At 47.0% G+C, this 27,876-nt stretch overlaps 1 protein-coding gene and 1 non-coding gene across 2 annotated transcripts; both read right to left on the bottom strand.

Annotated features, from left to right (window-relative positions):
• Positions 1-5,173: 5,173 nt before the first annotated feature.
• trnai-uau (transfer RNA isoleucine (anticodon UAU)) lies at positions 5,174-5,267 on the bottom strand. Its single transcript has 2 exons — positions 5,230-5,267; positions 5,174-5,209 (listed from the first exon to the last, which is right to left on the bottom strand). It is a non-coding gene; the product is annotated as a tRNA-Ile (tRNA).
• Positions 5,268-13,033: 7,766 nt separating this feature from the next.
• On the bottom strand, positions 13,034-20,510 carry LOC148824853 (uncharacterized). Its single transcript, XM_088926302.1, has 7 exons — positions 20,505-20,510; positions 19,021-19,177; positions 17,627-17,666; positions 16,729-16,922; positions 16,333-16,480; positions 14,488-15,621; positions 13,034-14,172 (listed from the first exon to the last, which is right to left on the bottom strand). Exons 1-6 carry the CDS (start codon positions 20,508-20,510, stop codon positions 15,231-15,233), a joined length of 936 nt encoding a protein of 311 aa, XP_088782428.1. The 3' UTR covers positions 13,034-14,172; positions 14,488-15,230.
• Between the last annotated feature and the right edge of the window lie 7,366 nt (positions 20,511-27,876).

Here is a 27,876-nt window from a genome sequence, read left to right as displayed (position 1 = left end):
CTGTGATAATGCTTCTAAGAAACACAGAATGACATTTAGTTTTGTTCCTCATTTCCCCCAAGAAAAAAAAAGGAGTACATTTCCGCCTGGAATGATTGATGCCCCATCAAACATGTTTTAATATCCCCAGAAGTTTATACAGTAGAATCCTGGTTTGTGGCTTAAATTCAAGGTAAAAAATACTAAGGAAACGAGTTGGAAACAATGTCGATCTGGGATTTTACTCATCCGGAACATTTCACTACATTGGGCAGTATGTGCCAGAGAGCAACTCCTGATATCTCTTTGATAGCTCAGTTGGTAGAGTGGGGAACTCTAGTGGAAACACTTGGGAATCCTTAGGTTGTTGGTTTGACTCTGGCTTGAAGGAAAGTTCCTTTTGTGTATTTTAATCAAAGAGTTAAAATAGTGAATCTGTGTAATTCAGTCGTTGATCAAAAGCTCAATAAACGACGAAGCAGAGGCTCCTGTTCCGAATTCAGCTCCCGTCTGATTGTCTTGTTTTGGCCAAGATCTGATCTATGAATTAAGGGAGTACTCTGTCTGCTTTGTAATTCAAAAACACATTTTGTAATGCAAATGTCAAGTTTTTTGTAGATATAAAGGTGTTCTCTGTTTTCAAAGGATAGCTACTTAATTGGCTTTATGATTTGGTATTGATTTTGTATCGTTGTATTATTAACTTTGTGCTTTCTGTGTTTTTATCGTATTGTGAACTTATTTTTTTAACAAATGCTTACAAAGGCAGACACGGCACACATCTGTTTATACCAGCGGTGAATTGTACATTTTTATTAAGTACAATCTACTGTGCACTTTTGGGAGTATAACAGGTTCGATATAAAGTGGCAAAAATATAAAAGGGGAAAATACCCGAGACTGCGTGTAAAGCCCTTGTTGTGGCTGTTGTTTTATTTTTAGATAAAATGGCGTACTGTGCACGAAATGTTGCAGAAACACAACCTGATATTTTAATAACTATTATTTTAATAATTTGATAAGTATGAGGCCCCGGATCCAAGTCTTCGGTTCTGATTTTTTAAACATGATATCTTCCCTTCCTCTCGATGTGAGGAATTGTTTTTTTTCACATTGCGATCCAAAGAGCCTCAGACGCACAGTCTAACAGTAACCAAACCAGAATGGATTCTGCTTGGAGCCGGACTGAGCTCATTCTCACTCTCTGTGCTGAAAACAGAATTATCTCTTCCCCAAACATCGTCTACAGATCACTTGTGTGCTTTTAACCTTCTCGCAGCTAGAGGCGAGACTGAAGCTGGAGATGTGAAGGCACCCGCTGGTGCATCTTCTCCAAATTTCACAATCGCGACAGACTTCTCTTTTTTAAAAAAAGTAGATATAGCCCTGAAAAAAGCATTAGCTTTATCAGTTTTTACATTAATCGATTTTGAATCAAATATTCTATTTTTATTGCAATTTACATAATAATAATAATTATTATTATCACTTACACTTATATAGCGCTTTTCTGGACACTCCACTCAAAGCGCTTTACAGGTAATGGGGAATCCCACTACCGCCACCAATGTGCAGCCCCACCTGGATGATGCAACGGCAGCCATACTGTGCCAAAATGCTCACCACACATCAACAATCAGTGGGGAGGAGAGCAGAGTAATGAAGCCAGTTCATAGATGGGGATTATTAGGAGGCCATGACTGGTAAGGGCCAATGGAAAATTGGGCCAGGATGCCGGGGTTACACCCCTACTCTTTCAAGAGACGACCTGGGATTTTTAAAGGCCAGAGAGAGTCAGGACCTCAGTTTTACTTCTCAGCCGACGGACGGCACCTGTTTACAGTTTAGTGTCCCCGTCATTATACTGGGGCATGAGGACCCACATGGACCGCAGGGTGAGCGCCCAGCGACAGAAACCAGATGGTACCGTGTGTCGGGCTCGGCTGCGAGCAGGACAATGACGTCACGGGGACAAAGTAGAAAAAATCAAAACAGTTCTGTAAAAGACCTGTGTCAGCTGTCGGTTAGCAGTCTGGACTCTAAATCCATCGATCTGATTTCAAATCTCTCTAACACCTGAGCTGCGGCTTCTTTCGAGTAGTTATTCAGGAGAACACTATGTTGATTGTATAGATGAAACGTTTAATATATTCAGGTGGGTAGCTACTTCAGCATGCATATCTGCAAAGAAACAAGTAATGTTTGTATATAAATGAATGTCTCTGACAACTTAATGTTAGTTTTTAATTTAGTTTTAGTTTTACGATGTAGGTCAGGCGTTGACATATGCACAAACACACGAAATGTCTCACTCCTGATTCAGCTCATGCTTCATACGAGTGAAGCGATTCCTCCTGCTTCTCGTACAACTATATCAGAAAAGAAGCCCGTGTCACCCAGCTCTGATTCAAGAGCGACTCACATCTTGACAGGGTGCCCCTTTGGTCAGAAAAAATAGTTGTCAGAAAATGTGAGAAAAGGAAAGTTATGTACAGTAAGCTCTCACACACAGCTCTCACACACAGCATTAGAGAATCTGATTGTAAAAAAAAAAACTGCCCATCTCCCCGGCATTTAACGGTGCTGTTGTTTTTATTTTACATATTGTTAGCATTTTAATGAATTGTTAAAAGATTTATACACAAATCGCTAAATACGAAACGTAAAAAAACCAACTGTAAGCAATTGACCATTCATATTCCTGAATTTTAAATCCCTGTGTTTATCTGTGTCCAAGTGCCTGGTGCAGCTATTTTGAAAGCATACCTCAAGGAGGGCTTTACACGCAGTCTGGGGTATTTTCTCCTTTTACATTTTTGCCATTTTATATCGAACCTGGTATACTCCCAAAAGTGCACAGTAGCTTGTACTGTGTGCCCTGTTTGCCTTTGTAAGCGTTTGTTTAAAAAATAACTTCACAATACGATAAAAACAGAGAAAGCACAAACTTAATAATATAACGATTCAAAATCAAAACCAAATCATAAAGTCAATTAAGTACCTAACTTTTGAAAACAGACAACACTTTATCTATAAAAAACTTGACATTTGTATCTATTTTTGAATTACAAAGCAGACAGAGCAGTCCCTGAACTTAAAGACCAGATTTGTTCAAATCCCTTGTACCAATTTAGATTGATCTTGATCAGAACACGACCATCAGACGTGAGGGGAATTCGGAACAGGAGCCTCTGCTTCGTCATTTATTGAGCTTCTGATCAACGTCTGAGTGAAAGTTATTTATTGTCTTTGATTAAAGTACGCAAAAGGCACCTGCGTACACCTTTTAGCTCATAAATTCATCGTACATTTATATCCCATCAATATAAACAATGTTATCTTTACCTGGCACTAAATGTAGCTCTAAATAAATGCAAATTTTAAAAAACAGTTAAAAATTAATGCTATTCCATATATTGTAACTTTGTGGTATTTAGAATTTTTTTCTGAGGATGCAGGGGAAAGTATTATACAACTGTGAAAGAGGCTCGAATTTTAATACAATTTCGATCAAAAGAAAACCAAAATCCGTAAGATTTTACCGTCAATATCCCTCGATATTGACGTTCAGTTGAAAGATTTGGAGAAACTCTCAAAGAAGCAACTGCAGTTGGAGAGATTTGATTTGAACCGATGTTCGCAGCTCAATAATCCATTCGTCCTCGAAAGAAGCAAAGGTTAGTATGTTTTGAGTGTCACCATGATCCTCTTCTCAATCCAAACGAAAGGTTTTATGTGATCCTGATCCCACTAGAAAAAGAGTCAATTTCCTCCTGCACTGATATCCCTTCAAATGTTTTATAAGAACTCTGGACGTTTATACAGTAGAAGCCTGGTCCATTTCTTCTACTAAACGAGACTATGGGAGTGAGTATTTTGATGTCGAACTGGGATTTAAATAAAGAGGAACACTACACTACACTACACTTGGGCTACGCGTGTGACAAAACGTTTATTTTCTGACCTCTCGATAGCTCAGTTGCTAGCTCTTAAGACTGTAGAAAAAGCAGCGAGTATTTCTTATATCCCAGGTCTGAATCCAGTTTGAAGGATGGTGTTTTCTTGTTCCTTAATCAAAAAGTGAAAATTGCTCATTTGTCTTTCACTTTGACATTCACCCGAAAACTCAGTATACAAAGAAGTAGAGGCTCCTGTTCTGAATAATCCTCACGTCTGATTGTTTTGCTTAGACCTTTAAAATGTACACTGTGGACTGTTTGCTCTTCCTAACACAATTAAAAAGCCGCCGACAAACTTACCGATCGGGAGTTTAGTTCAGTGATAGCGCGCACTTAAGACGCTCCGTTTTCTATCGCCGGCATCTCTGTATTCTTTTTAAACGCGATATCTTTTATTCTTCGTGTGTGAATTTCAGGGAGACTCATAGACCCTTTGTCTGTTTTAAAGATACATTATTTTAAACCAGACATAATGAAAGACGTAGTAATAAGACACACGTACAAAACACATGAATAGTAGCGGCTCTGAACTGAATGTGGTGCTGTATGGGAACGCGATGCAAACGCCAATGGCACAATAGATAACGTGTCTGATTACGGATCAGAAGACTTTAGGTTTCTACTCCTTTCTGGTTCGTGAAGAAGATTTAAACCACACTACTCAACACTGACATCGACGTGTGTGAGGTCCTACACAACCTTACTATCGACTAGATGAGTCTTCTGTTCTATCTCCGATTCTTTCTGCACATTCCTGCTATTTCACCACCGTTATTGTAGGACAACAGCCACAGACACGAGAAGATATACTATTCCGAACAAATGTCTTAAATAATCAAGTTGAAAAGGGTGACAATAAGTTTTTGTTTCTTTAACGTAACCTTACTTTTGCCTGTAAAGTTCACATTATTTTCTGTAGCCGCAAATCCTCAATATTTCTGCTGTCTCCCGAGAAACACAAGCGTGGAGTCAAATCATATTACAGTACACAGCTGATAGTAATTTAAGTAGGGAGCTGCGTCAGCATGCGTGGGCATGCTGCAAAGGGAAAAGTATAGGTTTATTCCATGCTGAAAAGAGAAGGAAACAATGTTTCAGCTGTGGAGCCTTCTTTGATCGTGACTCGAAATAAACCTTTACCTCTACTTGTTCGTTTGATGTTAATTTATCTCCATCAAATACCTAAGAGTATCTAAACTCGACAGTTGCTTTCAGTAGCTAAAGACAGGCTATACTGCTCCAGGTGAGGCTCGAACTCACAACCTCGGCATGACTCCGCTGTGCACTGTTATATAAGTACCGCGCGCTGACCGATTGCGCCACTGGAGCTGTGCTTCTCATACAGACTGACGCTGCAGAAACACAGGGTGAAAACGGTTTCGGTTGTGGATCCATCTCCTCATGGGGAAAAGCAACAGTAAAATAGCAAGGAAAATACAAGAAAAGAAAGTGGAAGAATTGTGCTAACAGCAAAGAGGGACGGAGGGAGGTGGTCGGACAAGTAAATCAACCCGGCGGATTATTTGTAGCGACATTTTTGAGTCAATCAGCACACGGATTTCTCTTCATGTGCCTTAAGCTGTGCAGTTTGTATTTTCGATGTCGATAGGTTTCTTCAGAAGTCCAGTAAATTGACAATAATGGAAAACTAGCTGACGCACCCCGTCGTGAAGACCCTCTGTAAGGTGATTACACGTTTCATTTTCAAGTCGCCTCCTTTACACGCAATTGCAGCCCCGACACTGAGAGAAAGCATAAGAAATGGCTTCAATTTCAATGTGAAAGCGCAGTACAGGCTCTATGGCTTCACATCTTCCATCGATCACATAAAATTGCAGTAAAGCGCTCTAAATATGACTCTGAAGTACTGGGAAAGATGATTATTTTGAGCGTGCCTCCCAGGGTCTGCTACGAGGCTGAAGTTGGCTTCTTATTCGCCAGCTTCTTATTCGCGTTTTTCGTTCCACCTTAAATGCTGCTGCTGTTATGTTATGTCGCCTTTCGCCTGTAGATGGCTCTCGTCGATCAGTACTAATCCGGCTGGAATACTGTAGACATCTTCAGTGAAAGGGAATATCCAAATAAATAGCGGCTGTCCAAATTATATTTTTGTATGGAATATATTTCAGAAAATCGCAAACCAATTTTAGAAACTCATCACAACACGGACTTACACTGGGAAAGGGTGATTGCACTTTCTGCTTATTGCTACGGCCTTCCCCCCGATTATGAAAATGTCTCACAGTTCTGACACCGACGTGTGAAAGACAATGTAACAGACTATCAAAATCCTGAAGTACAAAAAATTTTAATGCACCAGTTTTTTAAATATGACCCTCTGATCTTGGCATGTCAGAATACATTGGGAAAAAGTATGGCATGAATTGCAATGGCACACATTGTTGAGAATATCACTGACCTTGCCGATATTTGCAGGGGATACGAATGTTTTGCACATGTTAAACTACAACACGTAAAAATTGAGCTCCTTAGTCAATATCACCGGGAATGTCCAATAATGACAAACATCAGTAGCTACAAAGAAACTTAGACTCGCACATGGAGTTTTATCTTTGAATGGAGGGTGGGAGAATTAATTTATACTCTCGTTGCTCATTAGCTAAATTATTTTAAAAATCTGACACAGATTTGTTCAAGAAACTTGTAATCGCCTTAAAGAAAGTCTTCTTGAAGATGTGCACCAGCTAGCTCTCCACTGTCAATTGACAGGACTTTAGAAGAAACTGTTCTCATACAACCATCATACAAATTACACATCTTAAGGAACATGAAGAGAAATCCGTGTACTAAATAACATAAAACTGTCGCTGCAAATTATCACCAAGCTGTTTTATGTGTCTGACCACCTCTTTCCTACTTTGCAGCGAGCACAATTCTTTCTGTTTCTTCATCGCTATTTTACTGTCTCTTTTCCCCATGTGGAGATGGATTCACAGCCGAAACTTTAGGTCGGTTCCTGTTACTCTGTCCAATTGAAAGAGCTGTATTAAAGGCACTCCCATCTCTGCAGGAAAGTTATTGCTGCTCTCAACACAATATACTGCAGCCAAATGTGATAGTGATACTATCACTGCCTGTGGGCCACGTGTTCCTACTGTCAGCCTATTATGTCATGTTCATCCACACCCAGAAACATTACTGCTGTAGCACAAGATTTATATAGGCGCGGTCGATAGAGCATGAATCTCTTAATCTCAGAACTGTGGGTTCAGCCCCCACATTGGGTCCCTCTGTGTCAATTTGATCCTCCCAATCCTCCTAGCAGGACCTGATGGTGTACCCACTGATACCCAGTGCCTGATATGACCTTTGCGTAATTCAGCTTTCTTTCCACTTGATTCAGATTTTGATCTGAAATCATCGGCCGAACAAGAGTTTGTCTAAATCGAGGGAGATCTGCTCTCAAGAAAGTATTAAACACTTCAGCATTTACTGTTCGAATACCACACTTTGTCAAAACACTGCCGCTTCTTAAGCTAATAAGTAACAGTTTTTGAGCACGCCTTGTATTGTTAATGCTTATATTAAAAAAGCATAAATTCACATAATGGAATTTGGATGGAACAAAGTAATTCAGCCCCTATACAACATTACAAACCCACTGAAAACTGTAAAACAAACAAACAAATGAAACAACTTCAAAACAAAAAGAAAAAGAACATTAAAAACATTAAAAAGAATTTAACTGCGAGAGCTTTTTCAAGTTTTCGGTACTCCATCCAGTAGTTACGTTAAGCCTTATTCAAAGCCCAACTGCAGTAGGCAACTACACGCTCCCCATCTGGCCCCTCCTGCGCCAACACCGCGCCCAACCCCCGAGTCACTCGCGTCGGTATCTAGGACATACGGTAACCGCGGGTCGGGGTAGGCCAGCACGGGGGCCCCCACCAGAGCTTCACTTAACCGGCCGAAAGCCCGAGTCCAAGTCAAAGCGGTGGCCCTTGTTGGTGAGGCAGTGCAGTGGGGGAGCGATGCTGGCAAAGTCCTGGACGAACCTCCGATAATACGAAGCCAACCGATAATACGAAGCTGCGCAGCTCTGCGACGGTGCGGGGAGTTGGCCAGCCCCTCACTGCGGCGACCTTACCTGGGTCTGTAGCCACCCCTCGCTGTCCAACAACATGTCACCTCCCGCCGCAGGAGCTCGCACTTGCGGGGGTTGAGCCTCAGGCCAGCACGGCGGATGCAGGCCAGCACCGCCTGGAGGTTCGTCAAGGCCTGGTCGAAACACCTGGCATGAACCAGCAGGTCGTCCAGATACAGCACACACTGGTTCCACAGGACCGATGCCAGCACCTTCTCCATCAGCGTCTCGAAAGTTGCCGGGGCATTGCACAGGCCAAAGGGCATGACAGTAAACTGCCAGAGGCCCTGGCCGATGGAAAAGGCCGTCTTCGGTCGAGCATCGGGAGCGAGCGGTACCTGCCAGTAGCCGCAGCGGAGGTCCAGGGAGCTGAACCAGGTCGACCCGGTGATGTAGTCCAGGGCGTCGTCTATCCTCGGCAGGGGGTAGGAATCTTTCCAGGTGACCTCATTGACCTTGCGGTAGTTCACGCAGAACCTCCACGAGCCGTCTTTTTTTCGGAGAAGTATAGCTGGCGCCGACCACAGGCTCGCGGAGGGCTCAATCACCCCCGCTGTGACAATCTCCCAGATTTTTTCTTCGGCGGCAGTACGCTTGGCGTGAGCCATGTGTCCCGGTGGGATGCAGATGGGCTGAGCGTCGCCAGTGTTGATGTTGTGTTGGACCAGGGCAGTGCGGGTGCAGTCCTCATCCCTTGCCGCAAAGAGGTCCTCGTTTTGGGCGAGTAGTTCCTGGAGCCGCTGCCACTGGTCCCAATCGAGGCCCTCGCAGCTTCGCTGGTAGAGGTCCTCAATGGCGCGCCTCGCTTCCACGCAATGCTCGGCCCCCGCCACCACCACCGCCACCTTGTCAGGCCCCCCGGGTGATTCAGGGGCAGGATCCGGCACGCTCGCTCCCCGGCTCGCAGGCCCGGTCCGCCCCTGCGACTGCCACCGCCACTGCCTCTTTTTCTCCCGTCTCCGGCAAGCCCGTGTCCCTCGGCCTTCGCCGGGCCTGCCCTCCACCAGGTGAAGTCGCTCCCCCTGCCACACCAACTCCTGCCATCCCAAGTCCAAACTGGTCCCCACTCGCTGCAGCAGGTCCAGCCCCAGGATGCAGTCCTCCTGGATGGGTGCAAGGTAGCAGGCGCACCGTCGCTGTACCCAGACGGAAGGCAAGCACCTGTTTCCCTGTTTCGGCACGGCTCTTCGGGTAAGAGGGCCTTGAGAAAGGCCTGAAGAGCCATCTCCCGCTGCGCCTCCCGGGGGAAAGCCGGGTATCCTCGGCGGGCAAGGAACATGACATCAGCGGCGACCGGGCCCAGCCGGAGAGCTGCTGCCAGCGCCGCGTATTCACCTCAGTCCTCCTCTGGGACATCCAGGAGAACCTGGCAGGCCACTCCTTCCAGCGCCGCCGCCAGGTGGCCGGCCATCTCTGCCCGGCTCCAGCCATTTGTCCGGGCCGCGAGCTGGAACTGAGCCTCGTAGGTTTCCCAAGGCGCTTCCCCGTCGTAGCGACCGGGTCGCACCCGCGCTGGCGGGTGTGGGAATAGCTGGCCGGCTCCGGCAGGGAGGGCATCTTCTCTCTTGGGCATCCACTGGGCGGGAGTAGTGGGCAGTCGCCCCAATTCTACCAGCGGGACCACTACTGGGTAGCCCTGGTAAGGGCTGTGGCCACCTGTCGCACCCAGGAGTTGCTCAGGCTCTGTATGTGCGCTGACAGTGGGTTCGGTCTCTTTTAGGGTTAGCCGGCGCTTGACAGAATCAGTTAATGTCTGCCATGGTTTGTCCATCCTGCCCGCTTCTGACACCAATGTAACATTTTTCAGGTTCCCTCGGGACAAAGGTCAAGTGGAGACATGATAGTAAACCAAGCGGCGGCTTTATTCTCCAAACAAAACCACACAGAAACCAAACACAGGCTATACACACATGAGGAGACCGATAGAACACTTACACATGGTTAGGGTGGTAACTCGTTAACTTCGGGCTATACACTTATAGAGCTATACAGGACACTAAAACTACTATCACAATATTTACGTATGCAGATACATATCATCGTGCTGACTCTCAGACTCCCCCCGGCTACAACTCCCAGCCTGCTCCGCGGTACTATGAGCGCCTAGGTGCGCTTCCTCCTCACCACTGGGCGAGGGTGTTAAGGTATTATGCTATTGGCTTGTTTGTTTATTACCAAATAGATTCACCGCTGTAAAAATAAACTTTATAGTTGTGTTCAGAGGCTATTGGGAATCTTTTGCGTTTGCAACGTTTTTTAGGAACACGTATTTTGTTTGTGGCAATGTACACTTTGTAGTGTTAAACGGGGACTGCTGCCCCAGTGTCTCCAACCAGTTATTAAATCTCCGTCTCAGAAGAAATTATTAAGGGTACTGCAAAATGTGAGAAATTCCGAGACCTTCACAAATTCGTGAACGTTGTGCAAGTCCTGTATGGTCGCCATGTTTGTGGAGATCAGCGCAAGGCTGCTCTCATCACGGGTGAGAGCTCGCGAGAATTGTGATGTAGGGGCTGCCCTTCCTGCTGGGGTCAGTTGTAATGAACTGAAAGCAGCGCCCCAAACTGGAATTCAGCCTTAAGATCAGAAGCAACAAATGTGGCCGCTGAAATTAGCCCCCTGTTTAACTTGAATTGCCTTTAGTGTTGACAGCATGAAGTCTGCAGAATAATTTCTTGCTTAGAATGTTTTTTCTTTCCATTTACAATGATTTTTTTTCCTTTTGTCTGTTTGTATATCATACATCAGCTCCACTGTTATACTCCTGTTTTTTAAATTATTTCATATATTTTCTCCTGTAATTCCTCATATGGTTACCTTATATTTCTTAATTAATTATGGGTTTTCTTATCCATTCAGCCCTGTTTGCTGGGTTGTTAGATGGTCTAATTTCCAGTTTCGTCTCCTATGTGTTCCGATCATTTGATCGCAGCTCATCTGAAAAAGGTCTTTACACCCTGTATCATTCACACCACACTGTGTTGCAGACAGTAGCTGCGGTCACCCACTTTATCTGTCTCTGGAGCTGTAATCGAGAGCATTATCAGATATGGTATTTCAGTGTGGTTCGGTCATCTATCAGTTCATTTTAAATGGCAAATGACCAGCCTCATCCAGACAGCTTTCAAGGTCAAGGGAGTGAAACAGCAGCCCTCCCTGCAGGCCATCTTTGAAAAATCCCTAATCAGACAGGCAGGAAAAATGATATCAGATCCTTCCCACATCCTCAACCCTGAATACCAACTTCTTCCTTCTGGCAAACATTTCAGGGCTCCCAAATGTAAGTGAAACGGATACAAACATTCCTTTGTTCCATTATGCATTACAGCTGTCAACATAAAAATGTCAAGGATAAACAATTTTGACTCTTACAACCCACTTGGGTGCAATATGTTCTGTGATGTGTTATAAACGTTACATGCTGTTATGTGTTCTACTGTACGTGTGCAATAGAATAATGTGCAATGTCTTTCTTCTTTTTTGTAATAGTGTAATGTGCAATGATTTCCTTTTCTTCTCTCTTTCTTATTTTGCATGCTATTTAAATGTACAGGAGTGCTGGTTGTCCATAAAAAATTTGCCTCAGGGGACAATAAAAGTCTTATCTCTTTGCTGGAATTTTTTTTGCCCATCTGTTGAGAGAATTGAAGTGTGAAAGAGCGTGAGGTGTTAAAGTAGCTCCTGTCAGGTTTATTATATTGCTGTTGCTTTGTTTGACTATACTGTTATCTGTTATGGGAATTAAAAAAAAATCATCTGTGTTAGTGTGGGCATGGCTCTGTAAATGGCTGACTTAGCTTTTAACTCATCATTCTGTACGGTACGAAACAGAGCAGAAGATAGATAAGACTTTATTGATCCCGAAGGGAAATTGATGTGTTACAGCAGTCCAAGACAAGCCAAAAAAAAAACAGACACCAGAATAGACGAAAAATTAAGATGTGTACAGCAATACAAAATAAATATAAAAAAATCACTTAAATAGAAATATAAAAGACTCTTTTCACAGGTCCCAGGCTCTTACACAGTTGGGTCTCTCTGGGGGGCGGCGTTTATTTGAACATCTCTCCAGGCTCCGTTCTTGCTCCTGTGTCTTCTGTAAGTCTCTCTTTCAGCGAACCCAGAGCAAGAGCTGCTGCCCTCTAGTGGTTACTGAAGTAGGGGGACGAACTGACATCACCTCTTCATGTGGTTTAAGCAGCTGGAGTCACATTAGAACGTCCCCAGTTAGGGTGGACATAATACAGTCACTACTGTCATGAGTCTGTTATGCAGCTGTCACTGGGAAAATTGTAATATTGAACTGAAACTTCTTTCCAGTGAACATTAATACGTGTGAACTAATACGAATGTCATTTAGTAACGGCGAATTTCAATGTCTGTCTTTGTTTGTAGCTGTATTACAGCTGGTGAATGTAGAGCAATGTGCGATGTGAGGGCGTTGTGTGTGAGAGTGGGTTTTCAGAGATCGTGGGGAGCAGAGCGATCTGAAATGAAGGAAAGGCATGTTTAACCGGGGTGTAAACCTGAAATGTGTTCGGTCACCTCTGAGTGTCAGTTGAATAGATGTGTTGTCTTTTGTTATTTGGACGAGACTCCACCCTCTTGGCTCTCAGGGGAAAGCAGGGATATGGAGAAAAGGTTGTGTAGTCAAATGGAAGGGTACGTTTCTGGAGAAAAGCGAGGGTTTCGGCTTCCACCACAGGGCTGGGCCGCTTGTTCCAAACCCCTGCCCCCCTCTGTGTACAGAAGACCCTCCTGTCCTGACTGGAGGAGCTCACCCAGCTGTGTCAGGAGAGAAGCCAGGGTATCGGCCTCAACAACAGGGCTGGGCAGCTTGTTCCCCACCTCCACCACCCTCTGTGTACAGAAGACCCTCCTGTCCTGACTGGAGGAGCTCACCCAGCTGTGTCTGGAGAGAAGCCAGGGTATCGGCTTAAACCACGGGGCTGGGCAGCTTGTATCACAGACGGCAAAGGAATCAGACTGCTCCCATCGAGACCATTTTATTGTGCAGTTCCATTATTTCACACCATACAGATGGGGATCAGGCACATGAATTACACCGCGTGTGGGGGATCCCAAGTATGACATTGTGGAGCTACGTGACAGTCACCCCCCTCACTTAAGCTGTCCAAATACCATTAATGAACATAGTCAAAAAGGTGCATTTGAAATTTTCTGCAGTCACACTAGAAACACGGACATGACCAAACCCCCCTGCTGTAGATCAGCAACACCCTAGCCTTGATCCTAGTCTGCATGATAACCCCTCACCAGAACCCCAGGAGCAGGGAAAAGCAATTCCCATCCTCCATGACATCATAAATCACCACATGACATCATCAAGAAACTAGACAGATGGCCTAGCAGGGACCCCATTATAATGCAGGAAGCGCAGAGGCCGTGAGAGAGCTCTTCCCGGTCCTCGTGCTCCTGCCTCAGACGTCGATGGCCATGTCCTGGGAGAGGCTCGGCTGCTTCAGCTCTTGCAGGGCCCGGTCGTACTCCCTCTGCAGCTGCTCCGCAGACAGACTGGAGGGGCGTAGGGCCAGGAAGCTGTAGGCGTCTTCGCAGTGAGAGAACTTCTCCCCCCCACTGGAGCAGCAGGCACACAGCACCTGGAAGGACTGCAGTGTGTGTGTGTGTGTGTGTGTGTGCGTGTGCGTGTGCGTGTGCGTGTGCGTGTGCGTGTGCGTGTGCGTGTGCATGCGTTGCATTGATATAAACAGTACAAATGTGTAGTGTGTATACAGTATAGTTGGGTGTAGAGTGTGGTTGTGTGTATTGTGTATACAGATCAGTGGTGTGTAAAGTGTGTATGTGTTGATGTATGTAGTACGAATGTGCATGCATGTGTAGTGTGTCGTTGTGTGTATTGTGAATACAGATCAGTTGTGTGTACAGTGTGTGTATGTGTTGCGATGATGTGTACAGTATGAATGTGTGCGTGTGTAGTGTATATACAGTATAGTTGGGTGTAGAGTGTGATTGTGTGTACGCGTTGCGTTGATGGATATAGTACGAATGTGTGTACATGTGTAGTGTGTATACAGTACAGTGGGGTGTAGGGTGTGATTGTGTGTACAGTGTGTATACGTTGTGTTGATGTATGTAGTACGAATGTGTCTGTGTGTGTAGTGTGTATACAGTATAGTAGGGTGTAGAGTGCGACTGTGTCAGATCAGTTGTGTGTATACATTGTGTTGGTGTGTACGGTGCGATTGTAGTCAGAATGTGTGTGGTGTGCATTTGTGCACAGTGTGTAGATGTGTGGAGAAAAATGGCAGTTATTAACTCTAAAATGAATGACTGTCCTAAAATATCGTAGTTTCCTTATTTCCAGCTACTGTAGACAGCTACCCGTCTGACTGACGGAGGCTCCCACTGAAATTCGGGAGAGAAAATCACACCACCGATCTGCCCCTCTGCCCCTCCACCCACCTGCTCCGCCTCATCCAGGCTCTTCAGGTACTCCTCCTTGAAGTCCTGGATGTAATCCAGGAAGCTCTCTCCCGCCTCTGTCTTCTGCCCCAGGCTGGCGATGGCCACCCGGGCAGTGTCGCAGAAGTTGTGCAGCCTCAGCAGGATCTGCTGGACGCGGGACAGGCAGCGTTGCACTTCCTGCAGCTGCTTGGGCTTCCCGAGCTTCCCTGAGGGAGAGGGAGAGAGGGAGAGGGGTGGGCAGCAAGCAACAGGCACAAGGCAGGATTCACCCTGGACAGGACAGCAGTCCATCACAGGACACACACACACACACACACACACACACACACACACAGGACAGGATGCCAGTCCATCACAGGACACACACACACTTACACACCCTGGACAGGATGCCAGTCCATCACAGGACACACACACACACACTCACCCCGGACAGGACACCAGTCCATCACAGGACACACACACTCACACCCCCTGGACAGGCCGCCAGTCCATCACAGGACACACACAAACTCACACACCCTGGACAGGATGCCAGTCCATCACAGGACACACACACACTCTCACACCCCCTGGACAGGCCGCCAGTCCATCACAGGACACACACACACACTTACACACCCTGGACAGGACGCCAGTCCATCACAGGACACGCACACACTTACACACCCTGGACAGGACGCCAGTCCATCACAGGACACACACACACACACATACATGCTGGACAGGACTCCAGTCCATCACAGGACACACACACACACACGCTGGACGGCCTGCACGCGGTTGAGCTCGGCCGCGTTGTCCCAGATCTCCCGGGCGAGGCGGTTGTCCTCCCCGAAGAGGTGGCGCAGCTCGCCCTCCAGGGCGCTCAGGCGGGCGTTGTTGCTCTTGTCGCTGTAGGCCCAGCAGCCGCCCTGGCGCCACCTCTTCTCCGCCAGCTTGTCCTGGATCTGCCGGCCCACCCGGGCCTTCTCCTCGCTCAGCCGTGCCAGCCGGTCCTTCAGGGCGTGGGCCTGTGCCCGCAGAGCCTCCGCCTCCTGCGTCTTCTTCTCCCTCTCCTGCTGCTCGCTCTCCCGGACCGCCTTCACGTCGCTGCAGGTGCTGGCCACGCTGCCATTCAGGCTCTCGTACCTGCGGCCAGGAGAGTGAGAGAGAGAGAGATAGTCAGGGGTTCATCCAGCCGGTGACAGAGACTAGACTAAAGAGAGGGTCCCACACTGACAGGCCGGTGGAACTGAGTTTCTTCAGTCTGAAGGGAGTGTCCCACACTGACAGGCCGGAGGAACTGAGTCTCTTTAGTTTGAAGGGAGTGTCCCACACTGACAGGATGGAGGAACTGAGTCTCTTCAGTCTGAAGGGCGAATCCCGCACTGACAGGCTGGAGGAACTTTTAAGTCTGAAGGGAGTGTAAAACTATCTGAAAGTGTTTGAAAGCGGAGAACAGAAAACACCTCTTTGCACAAAGGGTGGTGGGGGTGTGGAACAAGGTGCCCAGCTCTGTGGTTGAAAACTGGCTACTTTCACACCATTGCAGCCTCGGATCCAATAACCATTAAAACAGGCTAGACCAGTTAGAAATGAAAAAGAAGACTTGGCCCTTCTTATGTTCTCACGACAGAGAAAAACGAGTGCCTTGGGGGGGGGAAACGAACGTGAGACTTGACGTATCGTTCAGTAGCCTTTATCCATTTGCACAGCTGTTCAGTTGTACCCTTCCACCTTGAGGCTGACTGAACTCTGATTAAAATGATGAGAATGATACTTAACCCTCTTCCCCAAGAGAGCATCAACAGACCCAGCAGCCGCGAGCTGGAATTCCCCAGAGGAAATAAAGATGTGTACTTTTCCACGACATTATGCATTATATCCTTCTGGATCAGGGTCTTGGACAGCTCCAGGCTGACCCGGGCCGCTGCGTTTGCTGGTCCCTCACCGCCTGCCGAATCGCTGGGAACACCCGTTTCATGACGTCGGTCCCCACGTTGGCGCACTTCGGGGGGGAAGAACCAGAAATGAGAGAGAAAAGTAAAGATACTTGTTCCCCACCCCCACCACCCTCTGTGTACAGAAGATCCTCCTGTCCTGACTGGAGGAGCTCATCCAGCTGTGTCAGTACAGACGTGCTGCCTCCCCCCCCATCAGTTTTAAATACACTTCCAGGCAGTGGTCCACTACACGAGCATCACTATTAGTGCTGCTGGGCCAGCAATAATGATATTTAAAGGGCGCGTCGCCTACCTGTAAAAACGTAGCCGCCGTGGAGATGCACAGCTTGCGCGACTCCGTGCCCCGCTGGTGGACTTTGGTCTCCAGATCCGGGTACAGGCAGAGGCTGAAGTAGGACACCTTGAACAGCACGGCCGCCTTCTGCACCACGGAGACCAGCTCCTGGAGCTGGATCACCGACTGCACCGCGTGGAAGCCGGCCTGGACTGCGGGCGCACGCAGGCAGAGAGAGAGAGAAACTGGACAGGAGGCTGTGTTAAGAAATCTGCCGCGGGCCATAAGATGGGAGGGGAGGAGACCGTTCAAATGCAGCTGCTTCGGCCGCTGCAGGAAAAGCTCGTCCCAGCAGCAGGGAGGAAAGAACCGGGAGTTTGCGCCGTTCCAGAAGGGGGAACCACAGCGCTGTTTTCACTTAAATCCAAAAATAAAAATTAATTTTCTAGAACATCGATGAGGAAATGGTGGTAACCGAGATCTAATAAGCGGGTCTTTTAGTAGTAACGAGTAACTTTTTTTACTTGTTGTTTGAGGACGCCTCATTGTTGAAGAGAGCCGAGCGGCTGATAATTAAGCCCTTTTCCGCCAGAGGGCGCCCCAAGTCCTATCAAACTTCCATCAGGTCTATGCGTTCCCACAGTTAAGCCATTTTGACATAAGGAAGAGATTCCCGAGGACAATATAACCACCCGCGGCTGTTTTGGGGGGCATTCATTTTCGATTTTGTAAATTAGATCTCACTTGACGCTGCTCAAGAACGTCATCTTTGATTTTCTCAGACTTCCGTCTTTATAATATAACGGGATGAGAAGTTCTTTCGTTTAACAGCGTCTGATCTTTAAGCCGACTTGTCACGCACATGGCATGCAGTCGGTGATCCTTTTTTCGACCTCGGAGGTACCAACACACCTACCTTTGTTCTCCGCCATTTTTGTTGCTGATCTTCTTTACTTCTGGAAAAGAGAGAGACGGAGATCAAAATGGTTTTTTTTTAATAGCTTGGTTTCTCCCTCCCTCGTCTTTTTAAAAAAATCTGTGGTCAGTATTTGCTCTTCCTTTCCTTGCAACTCTGTCACCCTAAACGTCACCCAGGCGAGGCTCCCCACTAGTGGGGGTGGAGGGGATCCCCATGACCTGGAGAGAGCTGGAGAGTCCGGAAAGGCGCTATATAGGTGGAAGGGGGTTGAATAATATGAGCTGCACCCCCCTTTTGGGTAAGATTAAACTTTTCCAGGGTCCTTCATTATAGGGGCGGCTCCGACGTGCGTGTTTGCGTCTTCGTTCGTGAATATAGGGTCGCTGGTGTGTTTCTGCCGGTGCCTCGCTGTATCTAATGAATTAATTCCTTATATACAAAGGAGCGGAGGGCGGAGCGCGGAGCGGTGGCTCTGTAGCTCAGGATCTGCGCCTGGGGCTGGAAGGGTCTGCCGGTTCTGCGCTCTGACCCCCAGCTTCTCTCTCCCTGTCTGTGTGTCTCATGGAGAGCAAGCTGGGGTCTGTGAAAAGACACATTCCTCATGCAAGAAATTGTATAGGGCTAATTAAAGTAATCGCATCTTATTTTATAGCTGCTGCCTCTACCGCGTTTGCTGGGGATCGGAGTGAAGTTGCAAATTCTTACCGAATGACAGTTCTAGTGCTCTTCACACGAGACAGGGGAACCCGAAAGAAAGCCACGCGCGTGTCCCTTTTTAATCCTCATTGCGTTACGCATCGGTCATTAAAACCCCCCACAGACGCAGATCTGAACCTTTCTGATTGGAACAGGAACCCCGACACACCCACAGCCCTGCACCGTGAAAGAGTGCAGCGCGGGTTCATTCCACTCAGAAAAGCAGAAACGGACACGCTGGGGTTTTTTTTCTCTCCACGTTTCGGCGTGTAGTTAACTTTTAAGCCTGCTTAACACACACACACACTGGACAGGACACCAGTCCATCACAGGACACACACACACACTCTGGACAGGACACTAGTCCATCACAGGACACACACTCCGTGCTCGCGTAGGATCGGCGCGTCCGTGTGACCCTGGATCGTGGATTAATATCGGCGTACCCACCCCGACACACAATGCAGAGCAAAACCCGCAAACCCGCAGGCCGGCCCGATCAAGCGCGGAGAGATGGGCAAGCTGATCGCGCGGGGCAGCAGCCACGCAGAAGAGGACCGAGCTCAAATACGCACTGAGGAGCTGCTGGAAACGCGCGGAGCCGGCTGCATTGCTGAAGATGGTCTGATCTTCGCGGCGGAAAGGAATAAAAGCGTGCAAGAGGAGGAAAAGGGGGGCAGGTTGGCGATACACACCTGTGTGCGCGCGGCCCCGCCCCTCGAACCCCTCACCCCGCGCGACACGCAGCCTTTCCTGCTGAAACGGGTGATTTCTGAAGAGGTGGGAGTTTTCCAGGCAAGTCAAGATAAGAACAGGCGTCGGCTTTCCCCAACCGTCCGTTGTCCAACCCAGCTGTCCCAGTGGGCAAAAGACGTATAATATACGTCTATTAAACGCATACCTTAGACGTCTAAATGTGGTCTGCAATTCGTCTAGAATGAAATTCTAATATACGTCTAAAGTTATACGTCTATGTTTAGACGTTCATTATACATAAATGGTTGGAGTTCTATTATACGGATAAATTTAGAGGACTATTATACATATATGGTTGGAGTTCCGGATAACTTTAGAGGTCTATTATACGGATAACTTTAGAGGACTATTATACGTATATGGTTAGAGGTCTATTATACGGATAACTTTAGACGTCTATTATACGTATATGGTTAGAGGTCAATTATACGGATAACTTTAGAGGTCTATTATACGTATATGGTTAGAGGTCTATTATACATCAAAGATAGGTTTTATAGGTGTAGAAACAAACCAAGCCAATGATTAGGTTTAGAAATTTATTCTGAAAATACACATTCACACCTGAAACATATGTATTTCAAATTATACATTGTATACAATCAATCAACAATCAACATATGGGCAATAATCATAAAAAACACAACTAGTCTTAAACTTCAGCTACAAATTCTGGTAACATGGCAATATACAGTATAGTAATGACAAACACAAACTAATTACATTAACACACTAACTCAAAACCACATTTTGATTCAAATATACATTTTAAAATGTACAACTTCTATATTTCCAAGAAAAAAAATATTACAATGGAAGTTAAGACGATTTTTGTCCACTATTTGCAAACCCTGTCTAATTGTCCTAACAGTTAGAACCAAAAACCTATTATTTTCAGTGTCCAGATCTCCTGGCCCCCTGCCTTGCATATGCATTCTTCAAGTAACACATTGCGTGCTCCTTTATTTCTTTTTCTGTTGATGTAGGGTGGGACTTCAGCAACTAGGAGTATACGGCACTCTGCACAGTGTACGAAGTAAATTATTTTGCAGTAATTAATTTATTATATTTACTATATTTATTATACACGTGTAAATTAATTACTGCAAAATAATTTACTTCGTACACTGTGCAGAGTGCCGTATACTCCTAGTTGCGGCACACACGATACATACTGTACAGTAAAAAGCCTCCGGCACTGTGTTAGATGTGTTTTCGACGTTATATATGAGTTTATTAATGTCGTCGATTTTACGGTTGCAATTCGACGTTGATTATACGTCGAGGCGACGTATATATACGTATAGCCGTATTTTCGCCATGAATATACGTATATTCGACGAATCAATGCCCACTGGGGTGTCTCTCGGGGCGCGTCCCCAGTCTCTGTCGCGTCCCGCCTTTCGCTTGCATGTGAACACACCTGCATCCACGAGGGGCCCGTTCAGCCCGTGGGACCCTTCCGCCCCGTTTGCTGGTGAAGAATTAATTGTTCCGAGGAGCTCATCCAGCTGTGTCCTGAGAGAGGCTTTAACAACAGGTTGGGCAGCCTGTTAATAATAATTAATAACTCCTTACACTTCTATAGCGCTTTCCTGGACTCTCCACTCTCCAGCTCTTCCCAGGTCACGGGGATCCCCTGTAGCCCCACCTGGATGATGCTCCAGTCCACTCAGCACACAGCAGCTCTCAGTGGGGAGGAGAGCAGAGGGATAGATAGATACTTTATTGATCCCGTGAGGGAAATTGCAGTGCAATAGCAGCTTTACACAGACAACACAGCCACAGTGTAACGAATGATACAATAATAATAATAGTACAATACATACAATACAATCAGTACAGTGAGGGGTGCACTAAAAGAGTTACTCACAGTCCGGACACACAAAGAACAGAACAGTATGCAGAAAAATCGTATCATACATATGAATATAAATATAGATGTAAATATAGATATAGATATAGATATAAATGTATTGCACGGGTCCCTGGCATATATTGCACAAAAAACGGTTGTAAACGGGAAAAAGAAAGAGAACAGATGTAGCAGTAGATGTGTAGATGCGTTCAGTCCAGAAACAGGTCACTGTCAATGTTGCCTCTGCCCAGACACAAGGTGGATGCGTTGTACATTCTTATGGCAGAAGGCAAGAATGACCTCCTGTAGCGCTCCCTGTCGCACCGTGGATGAATCAGTCTACTGCTGAACGTGCTCTTCATTTCTACAAGCCTGTTATAGAGGGGATGGGAGACGTTGTCCATGATGGCCTCTAGTTTGGACACCATTCTCCTCTCAGCCACTACCTCCACTGGGTCCAGGCCAGACCCAATGACAGAGCTTGCTCTCCTGATGAGCTTGTTCAGCCTTTTAGAATCCACTGCTCTAATCCCAGGGCCCCAGCATACCACTGCGTAGAAAACGGCGCTCGCTACCACCGACTGATAGAAGATATGTAGCATCTTACTACATACATTGAAGGACCTGAGCCTCCTCAAGAAGTAAAGTCGGCTCTGTCCCTTCTTATAGATGGCCTCGATGTTCTTAGACCATTCCAGTCTATCGTTGATGTGCACTCCCAGGTACTTGTACGAGTCCACCATCTCCACGCCACTCCCATGGATGTAGACAGGAGTAGGTTTGACCTTTTTTCTCCTGAAATCTACCACCAGTTCTTTTGTCTTTGTTACATTCAGTTCCAAGTGGTTCACCTCACACCACTCCACAAAGCTGCTGACCAGTCCTCTGTACTCCTCCTCCCGCCCACCCTTGATACATCCCACAATTGCAGAGTCATCTGAGAACTTATGCAGGTGGCATGACTTTGAGTTGTACTTAAAGTCCGAAGTATAGAGGGTGAAGAGGAATGGAGAAAGAACTGTCCCCTGAGGTGCCCCTGTGTTACTCACTACCTGTTCAGACACACAGTTCTGAAGTCTCACAGACTGTGGTCTGCCTGTCAGGTAGTCAGTGATCCACGAGGTCATGGAGGCATCGACTTGCATCTCCTCCAGCTTCCTCCTTAGAAGTAAGGGCTGTATGGTATTGAAGGCACTGGAGAAGTCGAAAAACATGATCCTTACAGTGTAGCCAGCCCTGTCCAGGTGTGAGTAGGCCCTTTGCAGCATGATGGGTAAACACCAGGGGGGGAATTGGGCCAGGACACTGGGGTAACACCCCTACTCTTTTCCAGAAACACCCTGGGATTGTTAATGACCACAGAGAGTCAGGACCTCGGTTTTACATCTCATCAGAAGGACAGTCCAGTGTCCCCGTCACTTTACTGGGGCATCAGGACCCACACAGACTGCAGGGTGAACGCCCCCTACTGTCCCCCCTCACACCTCTCCCAGCAGCAGCCTCAGCTTTCCAAGGAGTCTCCCCTCCAGGTACTGGCCAGGCTCACGCCAGCTGGGAGCTGCAAGGTGAGATGGCTGCTGGCCACACACCCCACCACTCTTTGTGTAAAGAAGCGCCTGCTGTCCAGTTTTCAACCAACTTTCGTGCAGTTTGAGCTTGTACCCCACCCCGGGTTGTGCTTCACCATGAGCAGTATGATACTGGGGAAAAACTGAAACTGGACACCAGCCAGACAGACTGAAGCCTTATTTTTTAGAGTGACTTCTGCAATCGCAAATGCTGACTGGTAACGTGCACAAACATGATTTTAAGAAGGTCCCCGATGGCCTGAGGCTATTTGGATGACATTTTGTTGAGATAAAGTGGAATTTAATGGAGCAGGAAACAATGATCCGCAGACCTCAATTGAAACGAGCCTATAATTAAAAATTCAATCAGGCTTTCATTCTTTTCCAAGCTTCAACACCATACATGCTGATGGAGTCTGCTAGCAGAATCTGTGTGTTACCCTGTACCCAGATAGTGGCAGGAACTGTGAACTCCTGCTGCATTCACATGCTAAACTCTAACCTTCACGCTGGCTTGAGCACAGATGCTTCTCCCTTCCTGTCCTAAATTCCCAAATGGGGAATGTTTACACTAAACTCCCTGATAAGAAAGGAATGTTTTAAGTGCTTTCTGAGTCCTGGAATTTCTTGAGAAAGCTATCTCAAAGACAGGAGGGGGAGGGTGTAGAGAAACGTGTATAAATAAGCTGTGTAGAGTCATGTCCCTTCTGAGCTACTAGGACTACTATGGTCCTTATTGTGGTTCTTGTATGCAGACAATAAAGCTTGGCTGGACGAATAGTCACTTCAGGCTCGAATCTCTTGGTTTCTACAATGCCAGCTGATCTGCTGGAATATCGTCAAGTATAACAGTGGCTAGGACTTTGAAGATCGTTTATGGTGCGTATTTTCATATCTGCACTTTGTTAAACACAACAATATGATCCCAATAAAGGTGAGAAGATCCGGCCTTTACAGTATTTAGAAGTTATTTGATCTGAGGAGCTCATCCAGCTGTGTCCTGAGGGAAGCCAGGGTATCGGCTCCAACAGCTTAGCTGGGCAGCTTGTTCACCACCCCTGCCACCCTCTGTGAAAAGAAGAGCCTCATATCCTGACTGGAGGAGTTCATCCAGCTGTGTCTGGAGAGGAGCCAGGGTATCGGCTTCAACAACAGGGCTGAGCAGCTTGTTCCCCACCCCCACCACCCTCTGTGTAAAGAAGAGCCTCCTGTCCTGATTGGAGGGTCTCACCCAGCTGTGTCTGGAGAGAAGCTGGGGTTACCAGCTCCCAACAGCATAGCTGGGCAGCTTGTTCCCCACCCCCACCTACCCTCAGCGTAAAGCGGTGTCTCTGTTTCTCAGTTCCATATGCCCTTTCCCGGAGCTCCTGTTTCTCTGTTCTTTTTCAGACATCCACTGGGTTGACATCGTCCCCGGGGCCTCCAGGGAAGGCATGCTAAGAACATCCTGCTAACAGAGTCCACTGCTAGAGTGTCAGAGGCCAGAGGCGTGTTCTGTCATGCCCCTTCAATAGCTTCAGGTCACTACAGATCATTTTACTGTGGCTGCTGAGGTGGGTACACCCCTCTGGTATGTTCCTGCTCATGTCTCTGGTGCTCTGTGAGTGTGTGAACCCAGCCGTCTCCGTCATCAACCTCAGCAGCTCGCCTGCGTTTGAACACTGGCTCTCTTTCACACAATATGAGAACAGGTTTTTGCCTTTTTTTTAACTGTCCTCCAGTTTGGTATTTTGCCATGTTTCTATTAATTTAAAATTATGCCCCCCCCCCCCCCCCCAAAAAAAAAAAAAAAACGAACCGGATTTGTATTGTGTTCCAGATTCTTGTAAAGAAGAGTTTTTATGATTTATTTATTTTTATTATTTAGCCCACTCCTGAAAGGTAAAAGGACTTATTTTCTGTAGGGCTTGAAATCTGAAGCTCCAGACATCATGAATGTAGAAGATAATATCATTCTGATGTTGACTCCAGCTGTGGAAATCCTGATATTCGAACATACTGTACACTCTTCCCTCAGGAAATGGGTACCTTGCTTATGAGTACTGAGTACTCTGTCACTGACAGAACATGAAACAAAACATTTTACTGTCAGTGTGGGACACCCCCTTCGGACTAAAGAGGCTCAGTTCCTCCAGCCTGTCAGTGTGGGACACCCCCTTCAGACTGAAGAGGCTCAGTTCCTCCAGCCTGTCAGTGTGGGACACCCCCTTCAGACTAAAGAGATTCAGTTCCTTCAGACTAAAGAGACTCTGTTCCTTCAGCCTGTCAATGTGGGACACCCCCTCCACACACACACACTGCAGCCCTTCCAGGTGCTGTGTGCCTGCTGCTCCAGTGTGTGGGAGAAGTTCTTTCACTGCGAAGACGCCTACAGTTTCCTGGCCCTGCGCCCCTCCAGTCTGTCTGCGGAACAGCTGCAGATGGAGTATGACTGGGCCCTGCAAGAGCTGGAGCAGCTGAGCCTCACCCAGGACACGGCCATCGGAGTCTGAGGCAGCCGGCTCCTTCCCGTCTCTCTCCAGGATGAAAACAGATAGGTACTTTATTCATCCGGTAAAATTCAGGTGCTACAGCAGCCAGGCACAAACAACACAGCACAGTACAGATATAGTAATACAGTAATACAATACCATAACTAAATAAAATGGAATAAAGAATTACAAACAACAGAAAAGGCACACAAAGAAAAAAAATGAATGTACAGAACACAAGGAAGGTGTAACACACAGTATAGATGTTGCACACTCCCAAGCACTCCCAAGTGAATAATAAATGAATTACCCATTCCACTTCCAAGTATTGCGCTATAAACTAGATGTAGACAGAGCGCCAGTAAAACAGAGCACTGGTTGATTACAGATTACAGAGGAATCAGGTTTCAGGTGTGCAGGTCACTGCTGCCCCTGCCCAGACATACCGTGGTTGGGTTGTAAAGTCTTATGGCAGAATGCACGAATGATCTTCTGTAATGGTCCCTGTCACACCCTGAGTACTGGGACAAGCTCTTTCACAGCTACAGCGCCTCTGCTGTTTCTGCAGTATAGTTAGTCACTTGGCAGCTGTAGTCCAGGTCCCTGCTAGGCAGTCTGTTTGCTTTATTGATGTTAAATAATCAATCAGTGTTAAACAATTGGAGGACCTCACCCAGCCTTTTCTCAGGACACAGTTGGACTTCGGCTTCAACAACAGGGCTAAGCAGCTTGTTCCCCACCCCCACCACCCTCTGTACAGAAGAGCCTCCTGTCCTGAATGGAGGAGCTCACCCAGCCATGTCTGGAGAGAAGCCAGGGTATCGACTTCAACAACAGGGCAGGGCAGCGTGTTCCCCACCGCCGCCACCCTCTGTGTAATGAAGACCCTCCTGTCCTGACTGGAGGAGCTCACCCAGCCGTGTCTGGAGAGAAGCCAGGGTATTGGCTTCAACAACAGGGCCGGGCAGCTTGTTCCTCATCCCCACCACTCTCTGTGTACAGAAGAGCCTCCTGTCCTGACTGGAGGAGCTCACTCAGCTGTGTCTGGAGAGAAGCCAGTGTATCGGCTTCAACCGCAATGGCTGGGCAGCTTGTTCCCCATCCCCGCCGCCCTCAGTGTAAAGTGTGGTGTCTCAGTCTCTGAGTTCCAAATGCTCTTTCAAGGAGCTCCTGTCTCTCTGCACTTTTTCAGACGTCTGCTGGGTTGATTTCATCCCCGGGCCTGAAGTAAAGACATTTTGAAAGCATACTGATAACAGAGACGAGAGTTTAAGAGACTGGGAATATGCTCTGTCAGGCTTCTTCGACAGCTGTAAATCATTTCCTGCCACAATTGAAGCTCAGGTCTGCACAAGTCCCTGGTGCTCTGTAAGTGAGTGAACCCAGTCGCTTCTGTCATTAATTTCAACTGGTCAGGACCTGTATTCAAACATTGGCTAATTTTTTTCAATAATATTAGAACAGGTTTGGTATTTAATTTTCCTCCATTTTGGCATGTTTCTATGAATTTGAAATATGATTTCATGTTGTACAAAAAACTAACTGGATTATTTATTGGTCCCGATTCTCATAAGAGAGTTTTGTGTTTTATTTTTTTTATTATTGCACCCACTCCTGAGCAAAGTACTTATTTTCTGTAGGCTGCAGTTTTTCATCTTACAGTCGAAAGCTCCCTCAGACCCTGACATGTACCGTATCTGGTTGCTGAAATCGCTGTACATTGCTGTTAACACACATGACTCTGGTGATTTCACTGACACCTTACAGAAAAGGGTCTCACGTGAGCCCCTGTCCACACAGCTGTGTACATTAGTGGGAGAAACACGGTGGGCTGCTTGTGTCAGAACACTGTAATAGCATCTGCAGGAATGCCTCCTGGTAGAGGTGTCTGCCGAAGGGGGTGGGGGCAGAGCAGTCCAGACCCAGTGCCACGAGCAGGGGGCATTGCCCCCTCCACTGAACTGTCCTGCCCCCTCAGTTTTGGACAAAAGGACTTTCGCTTACTTAACTCGCGCCCTAAAAAAATAGATGTGCTTTGTCAACGGTCAGATAACGAACATGAACCCCCAAATTCGCAGGCGCTGCATGCGGCTGTCTCACGTGCCGGAGGGCTATCCGTACAGGAATGGCACCTATTCCATGGTTCCTGGGTGTCCGCATTACGATGAAGTAGTTCCAGTAGGGAGCTGCATCAGCATGCGTAGGCTGCAAAGGGACAGGCAACGGGCTTCTTCCCTGCTGCAAAGAGAAGAAAGGAAAGACAACGTTTCTTTTCCCTTCAGCAGGGAAGAAAGCCGCCGCCTGTCCCCTTGCAGCATTATTTCGATCTTGTGGGCTCAGGTGGACCGATGGCTTGCAGGAGTTTATCCCGATACTTACAGTCGTTCTATAACGAGGACGGTAGTTACAGGAATCTGTGCTTGCTGTTGGTTTCACAGCTCTGTTTTCTTAACCTGGAGGGGAGACCTCCTTGGAAAATTAAGGCTGCTGCTGGGAGAGGTGTTAGTTGGGGCCAGCAGGAGGCGCTCACCCTGCGGTCCGTGTGGGTCCTGATGCCCCAGTATAGTGACTGGGACACTATACTGTAAATAGGCGCTGTCCTTCGGATGAGACATAAAACTGAGGTCCTGACTCTCTGTGGTCATTAAAAATCCTAGGGTGTTTTTGGAAAAGAGTAGGAGTGTTACCCCAGTGTCCTGGCCTAATTCCTTCCTGGTCTTTACCCATCATGGCCTCCTAATAACCCCCCTCTCTGAACTGGCTTCATCCCTCTGCTCTCCTCCCCACTGAGAGCTGCTGTGTGCTGAGCTAACTGGAGCATCATCCAGGTGGGGGCTGCACACTGGTGGGGCTGGAGGGGATCCCCATGACCTGTGAAGAGCTCTGAGTGGAGAGTCC

This window comes from Atractosteus spatula, chromosome 10 (genome assembly GCF_055471065.1).
Source record: "Atractosteus spatula isolate fAtrSpa1 chromosome 10, fAtrSpa1.hap1, whole genome shotgun sequence".
NCBI lineage: Eukaryota > Metazoa > Chordata > Actinopteri > Semionotiformes > Lepisosteidae > Atractosteus > Atractosteus spatula.
This window is presented reverse-complemented; position numbering and strand designations above follow the sequence as displayed.